General features: G+C 40.3%; 2 protein-coding genes across 2 annotated transcripts; both read right to left on the reverse strand.

Annotated features, from left to right (window-relative positions):
- Nucleotides 1–569: 569 nt before the first annotated feature.
- On the reverse strand, nt 570–1,094 carry LOC140975021 (putative invertase inhibitor). Its single transcript, XM_073438508.1, has one exon. The coding sequence runs from the start codon at nt 1,092–1,094 to the stop codon at nt 570–572; it is 525 nt and encodes a 174-aa protein (XP_073294609.1).
- A 929-nt stretch (nt 1,095–2,023) lies between these two features.
- On the reverse strand, nt 2,024–2,542 carry LOC140975022 (pectinesterase inhibitor-like). Its single transcript, XM_073438510.1, has one exon. The coding sequence runs from the start codon at nt 2,540–2,542 to the stop codon at nt 2,024–2,026; it is 519 nt and encodes a 172-aa protein (XP_073294611.1).
- Nucleotides 2,543–7,643: the final 5,101 nt, after the last annotated feature.

The following is a 7,643-nucleotide window of genomic DNA, read 5'->3' on the forward strand; positions in this document are numbered from 1 at the left end:
ATATATTATACACACGCAACGCTTACGTCGAGTTTGCTAACTTTCTTATTTCTTCTTTGTATAGGTGGATTGTTGAATACATCAATCAAAACATGACGTTTGTGTTATTATACGATTTAAAAAATTTGAATTGTATTATTAATATCAACTATAATTTCTGGTAAAGTGTCAAACGATAAGTCCTACAATTAATATCAATGTCAAGATCATGAGTTCGATCCTCATTTATGCCTATGAATACAATTATTGAGAGAATGATTGTTGAATTATAATAACTATCCGCTTTTGCTGTTGTATAATTTAAATCATTTGAATTACATACATCACTGTCATCAATTATAATTTTTGATAAAACAATAAAAAATAAATTACAAGACGAAAACCAACTTTTGATTATTGTCAATGTATTTGAAAATGTCATTTTAAAAAAAAATTAGTTAGATCAAGATTATTTTACGAATTTCCTCGTCAATAGACAAAATGTAAGGAACATCTTATTAATTTTTTTGAATTATAATTTATTCTTAGTACAAAGATCAGATGTAACATACTCGATGTAACATTAATATCTACCATGAAGCATTAGCTATTATTTGAATAATATTACAATAATTACTCAACTGCAGGTTATCATTCGTAAGAGGAGAAGGCAACGAGTTATCAATAAACGATTGCTCGCAAGCAGTAGCTCCCTGACCCGCGTCGTTCGCATGCCGATAAAGGTCCATGTAATGCGCTTTCCTTAGATCATCCGGCGCTATTCGTAGAGCAGCCAATGCATCGTCGTACGCATGCAAGCATTGGGTCAGAACATTTTTTAGTTCCGGATCCGATGCGAAGAATAATCGTTTGTTGATATCTGCCTTGGTTTTCGAAGCTTTATCCGTGGATTTATCAATGGTGATTTGCCCTAGCTCCGACAGGGAAGCCGTTCGGGTGGCCGGGTCAGCCCCGAACACGTTCAAGCAGAAGGCTATGTCTCTAGTTTTATTGCATACCTTTTCGAGAAGTGTAGGCGTAGCATTTGTTGTTACAAATAAATATACATTGATGACAAGCAGAAAAATAATCTTGTAATTAAGTGAGGATGCCATTGTTGATTTGTGGTTTATGAGATTTTTAATTTTTAAAATAGGATATATATAATGTTTTTTGCATGGATTAATGTGGAAAACAGCTAATTTAATTAATGGGATTTGCTCAATATCTATGGAACAATCAGGTCCAGATCATAGAGATTAATTCAAGATTTATTGCAAATTATAGGTTGAATACTTGTTATTATGAGTATTTCATTGATTCATGACATAATTCAAAGATGAGATAAGATGATATTAAAATTATTAAAATTAGATATGAAAACAAAATTTTTTTATATAAAAAAATTGTTAACTTATATTATATCATATTAATAATGAGACTAATAATCGAAAATAAAAAGTTATCATACCGAAACCAAAATTTAATTAAACAAAAAAAATCAAAATTGTAGTAGTGGGAAAAAAATTTCCCAATAAGAAAATAGGAAATTTAAAATATGAAAAGAAACGATATAATGTTTCATTAAACATCAGCCTCATATAAAAATAACAATATTTAAAACACAAAAATTTTTTGTGAGAAGATCTCGTGAGTCAATTTTACGATACAAATTTTATTATTGTAAATATGAGTAAAGTAGACTCATCTCAAAGATAAAAATCCGTGAGATCGTCGATTCAATTCATATTTGTAATTAAATATAATATTTTTGAAATAAAAAACAATAACTTTTACTAATATTTTTTCATAAACGAATCGATTCTGAAATATATCTCCGAATGTCATAATAGTTTGTGAGATATTTAGAAATATAAAACAAAATGAAGCAGAAGATGTCGATTTCCGACAGTTATCGAACCTCATTCGAAAATTGAAAAAAGACGAAATGTACATAACCTTTGTTTGAACCAATCAAACACTGCCACATATACATGAAAATTCGATGTTTATATATTTATTTATATATAATAATATATATTAGTTAATATATAGCTATTACTTCAATAATGTTACAATAATCACCCAACTGCAGATTAGCTCTCGTGAGAGGAGAAGGCAACGATTTATCGATAAATCCTCGCTCGCAAGCAACAGCTCCCCGAGCCGCGTCGTTGGCATGCCGATAGAGGTCCGCGTAATGCCCTTTTCTCAGATCGACCGGTGCTATTCGTAGAGCGGCCAATGCACTATCGTACTCATGCACACATTGCATTAGCACATCTTTTAGTTTCGGATCCGACGTGAAAAATGATCGTGTCTTAGTATCTGTCCTGGTCTTCATAGCTTTATCCGTGGCTTTATCGATGGCGATTTGCGCTAGCCCAGGCAAGGAGGCGGTCCGGGTGGCTGGATCGGACCCGAATACGTTCAAGCAAAAGTCTATGTCTACAGTTTTCTTGCATACTTTTTCAAGAAGTGTAGGTGCAGCGGCATGTGTCGTTACAAATAGATATCCATGGACAAAGAGAAAGAACATCTTGTAATTTAGTGAGAATGCCATTGTTCTTTTTTCAAGAGAAAAAAGTTCTTGATTTAATTTCACAGTTTATGGGTTTTTAAAATCTTGAAATTCGGATATATATTATTAGAAAAATCGTTCTGTCAAGGTAAGTGGATCGTAGGAAACATCAAGTGGAGCAGATGATCTCGTCCGCAAAATAAGATGGGATTTGTTCAATATCTCTAAACAAATCATATTTAGATGACAATGATTATTATTCAAGATTTATGGTAAATTATAGGTTAAATACTTGTTTAATGAATAAGATATATATATGGGTAACCATGAATCGATTTCAAAGACGAGACTACATACGTCTGACAAAATGAATAAAATTAGAAATATAGGAATTTTTAAATTACGAAAAGATATACATATAGAAGTACATGATTTTATTTAAAAATTACAATTGCGTATAGTAAGAATGTAGTACTTTTATATTAAAAATATTGCTTATTATTGTAAATATGAGTAGATTTCATGACCCTTCTAACGAACAAAGATATGTGATACCGTCTCACACGATACCTATTATAATTATAATTGTAGTTATAAAAGGAATAATTTTAAAATGTTATAATCATCATTAATTTTATATATATATATATATATATATATGTACAATAAAAGGAAAAATATAATTTAAATATTTAATAGCTTTCTCTTTGTCAATATTAGGATTTTGTTTTCTGTAAACAACTTTTGATCCCTAAATTTTAATCGACTAGATCTTTAATAAAATATGATATTGGAAATTGAAGCAGCATAACGCTTTAAAAAGATCACTTCAAATCACTCTTTTCGTACTTCAAATCAATTTATTTTTACACAAATTTTTTACTTTTTAACCATAGGCAAAAACTTGTGTGAGACGGTCTCACGGGTCGTATTTTGTGAAACAAATCTCTTTTTTGGGTCATCCATGAAAAAATATTATTTTTTATGCTCAAAGTGTTACTTTTTATTGTGAATATCGGTAGGGTTAACCCGTCTCACAGATAAAGATTCGTGAGACCGTCTCACAAGAAATCTACTCTTAACCTTATGATTCTATTGGCTTTTATTTTCCATTTACTTTTCACTATCATATCAATCTTTACATAAATCCAAATAATAATTACTTTTTTTTTAAAAAAAAATACACACCTTTATATATTGTTGGCACATTCAAATTTAAATTTCAAGAAATATATTCACGTTCAACTTTTATTTTTTTTTTATTCTTTTAATTAATAATAAGAACTATGTTCATTAGCACAAGTCCAATATTTATATATGATACCCCATGGATGAGCCCATCAAGATCCGGCCCATATCTAGGGCCCACAGGTAAAGGGCCCATGACAAGCCCATGCATCCCCCTATAAATACCAGGTTTGAGCGTTCAGTTGGATTATTCACTATATTGTTTTCAGCAGCACCCTTAGCTGCTCCCCCCATATATCCTCAGTCTCTGACTTGAGCGTCGGAGGGGCTACGCCAGGACACCCTCCTGGCCCCCTTCTAACGGTCTTATTTGTGATTTCAGGCTCAGGACAATTTCAAACCTGCGTCTGGATTAGTGACACTCGCCGGAATCGGACCCTAAATTTCCCGTGAGTATCACTTGGCGCCGTCTGTGGGAAAACTTGAGTTGAGACGTAGAGATGGTAGGCAGGAAAGGAAGTAGAAGAGCTACCTCAGCATCATCGCGTCCTCAGAGGGGACCCGAACAGTCTCATGTTGAGACAAGACATGAACAACCGCGTCTTGAGACGAGACAGGAACAACCTCGTCAAGAGACAAGAACCGAGCAGCCCCTTCACGAGACAAGGGTCGAGCAAACCCGTCCCAATGAGAACGTGGGGAACTTGACCCTGGAGCAGTTGGGCCAATTTATCACCCGGACAGTGGATGAGGCCATGAAAAGGAATCAAGAGTTTGTGTTTGTAGAGAAACAGGCCGCTCGTCAGGAACGTGAGGAAAATGTTGAAGTCCACCAGAGCAGGGTGGAGGAGACGCAACCCCTCCCAACTGGGGAGATCAGTGAGATGGGGGAGATGTGGAAAGAGATACGGAGGTTGAGGGAGCAGGTAGGAAGCATAGCGCCGGTACCCAAGAGAAGAAGCTCTTTTTCACTAGCCATCTTGGAGGAAGGGCTTCCTCCGAATTTCCGACAATCTAACATTGGTGAGTATGACGGAAATACTGACCCCGAGGAACACTTGGGGAGATTTGAGAATGCGGCTTTGTTGCACCAATATTCAGATGGAGTCAGGTGCAGGGTGTTTCTGGGCACGTTGGTGAGGTCAGCCCAGCAATGGTTTAATACCCTGCAGCCCAACTCTATACAGTATTTTGAGGATTTTGCTACAGCTTTCTTGCACCGATTTGCCAGCAGCAAGAGGCATCAGAAAAATTATTTGAGCTTGTTTGTGATGAAACAACAGGAGGCTGAAACTTTGCGAGAATTTGTCCAGCGTTTCAACAGTGCAGCGCTGGAGATACCAGCGGCTACCCCCGACATCATGATAAGTGCTTTTACCCAAGGGCTGAGGGGGGGAGAATTTTTTAAGTCGTTGGTCAAGAAACCTCCGTCGAGCTATGATGATTTGTTGGCTCGGGCGGAAAAATATGTGAATCTAGAGGATGCTCAGCAGTACAAGAGGATGGAGCAGCGGCTTGGGGGAGGAAGAGTTGAGGGGACGGAGAGAGGAGGAAGGAAGAGGGGTGCGGGCGAAAGGGAGGATGACAAAACTAGAGGTAGAGGACAATTCTCCTCACATGTTCCTCTGAACAGGAATAAGGATAAAGTGATGGAGGTAAGGGAATCAGGGGAGGAGGGGGAGAAGTCGCAGAGGGTGGAGAGCAGTACTAGGCTTCCACCGCTAGGCAGGCAAGAAAGATCTTCATCCAGGGATGAACCGAGAGCTCGTTCATCATCTAGACGAGGTCGAGGCCCTCCTTGGATAAATCAGAGGGATGGAGAATGGAGGAGAGAAGATCGAGATCAAGATGTCCCTCGGGAACCCGTCGAGCCGAGGAGGGGAAGGAATGAGGACAACCACCCCACGAGAGGAATGATTCATATGATATCGGGGGGTGCTACTGATGGAGATTCCGGGCGAGCTCGGAAGGCGCATGGAAGAAGGTTGGAGAGCTTTGAAATATCTAGGGGTGCAGACTTACCCCATGGATGAGCCCATCAAGATCCGACCCATATCTAGGGCCCACAGGTAAAGGGCCCATGACAAGCCCAGGCNAAGCTCGGAAGGCGCATGGAAGAAGGTTGGAGAGCTTTGAAATATCTAGGCGTGCAGACTTACCCCAAGATCCGGTCGTCAGTTTTGGGCCGGAAGACCTCCGAGGCGTTGTGGCTCCACATAACGATGCCNCCTTCTAACGGTCTCATTCTTGATTTCAGGCTCAGGGTGATCTTAGAGCCCACGTCTGAACTAGTGACGCTCGTTGGGATCGGACCCGAAATTTCCCGTGAGTATTGAAGGTGGAGGGATTTGAGTTCGAGCCGATCTCCACTCCTCTATATGGGTTTGCAGGACATGCCATCCCGTCGTTGGGTCAGATTTTCCTTCCTCTATCTTTGGGACATGAGCCTCGGCGGGTAACGAAGATGACAACATTTACTGTGGTGGACACCCCATCTGCTTATAATGGAATTCTGGGACCAGCCCTAAAGGATTTCAGAGCTGTAGCGTCCACGTATCATCAGAAGTTGAAGTTTCCTGAAGGGAAGGAGGTTGGAGTCTTATGCGGAGACCAGAGGGTCGCGCGTCGGTGTTATGAGGGGATAGTGAAAGAAGAGGGGAAGAGGGCGCGTGTGGAGGTCAATATGATCAGAAGGGGGCGAAGCGGGTTGCCCGTAGTAGTGAGGGAGATTCATGAGGTGATGGATGAGAAGTCGGAGATCGTGGCATTGGGGCCCGATAAGAAGACGCTAAGGATAGCCCCTGACCTTGAACCAGAGATCAGAGATGAACTCATTACTTGTTTACATGCTAATCTCAGCGGGTTCGCATGGTCAGCCCAAGAGCTCACAGGGACGAGCCCCGATGTAGCAGAACACCGATTAAACATTTTACCAAATTCTCGTCCCGTGAAGCAGAAGAAAAGACACTTCGGGCCCTAGAAAGATATAGTTATAAAAAAGGAGGTGGGAGAGTTGATCAATGCTGGGCACATTCGAGAGGTACAGTTTCCTACTTGGCTCTCGAATGTTGTTCTTGTTCCGAAGAGTTCAGGGAAGTGGAGGATGTGTGTGGACTTCAGAGATCTCAACAAGGCATGTCCTAAAGATTGTTATCATTTGCCTCAGATAGATCAATTGGTGGACTCCACAGCTGGACATCAGTATTTGTGCATGTTGGACGCTTATCAAGGGTACCATCAGATTCTCTTGGCTGTGGAGGATCAAGATAAAGTGAGTTTCATCACCTCTGAAGGAACTTTCTGTTACGTGATCATGCCCTTCGGACTCAAAAATGCCGGAGCCACGTATCAGCGATTGATGGATAGAGTCTTTTCTGAGCAGGTGGGAAGGAATGTCGAAGTGTATGTGGACGACATCATGGTAAAATCAAAAGACTCAGCCCAGCTCATACCAGATTTGGTGGAAACCTTTGCCACCCTCAGATCCTACGGGCTGAAGCTGAATCCTCAAAAGTGTATCTTCGGGGTGAGGAGTGGAAAGTTTTTGGGTTATATGGTGACAGAGAGAGGGATTGAGGCTAACCCCGAGAAGGTTCGAGCTATCCAAGACATGGTTTCTCCCCGAGGACCGAATGATGTGCAGAAGTTGACGGGGAGGATCGCAGCGTTGGCGAGGTTTATCTCGAGGTCTGCTCACAGAAGCTTACCGTTCTTCCGGACTTTGCGGAAGGCGAAAAAATTTGAATGGGGTCCGGATTGCGAGAAGGCTTTCACAGAATTGAAGGAATATCTTGCCGAGCTTCCTGTCCTGGCCAAGCCGGCAGCTGGTGAGCCTTTGTGGGTATATTTATCTGCCACTGAAGGAGCTGTGAGTTCGGTCCTTGTCAAGCTAGATGGATCCGTTCAACAGCCGGTTTACTATGTTTCGCATGCACTCAAAGGGGCAGAGATCAGA

This window comes from Primulina huaijiensis, chromosome 4, assembly GCF_012295235.1.
Source record: "Primulina huaijiensis isolate GDHJ02 chromosome 4, ASM1229523v2, whole genome shotgun sequence".
NCBI lineage: Eukaryota > Viridiplantae > Streptophyta > Magnoliopsida > Lamiales > Gesneriaceae > Primulina > Primulina huaijiensis.

Excerpts from the sequence above, each read along its gene's own strand:
- LOC140975021 (XM_073438508.1), bottom strand. The coding sequence starts at position 1,094 with ATGGCATCCTCACTTAATTACAAGATTATTTTTCTGCTTGTCATCAAT.
- LOC140975022 (XM_073438510.1), bottom strand. The coding sequence starts at position 2,542 with ATGGCATTCTCACTAAATTACAAGATGTTCTTTCTCTTTGTCCATGGA.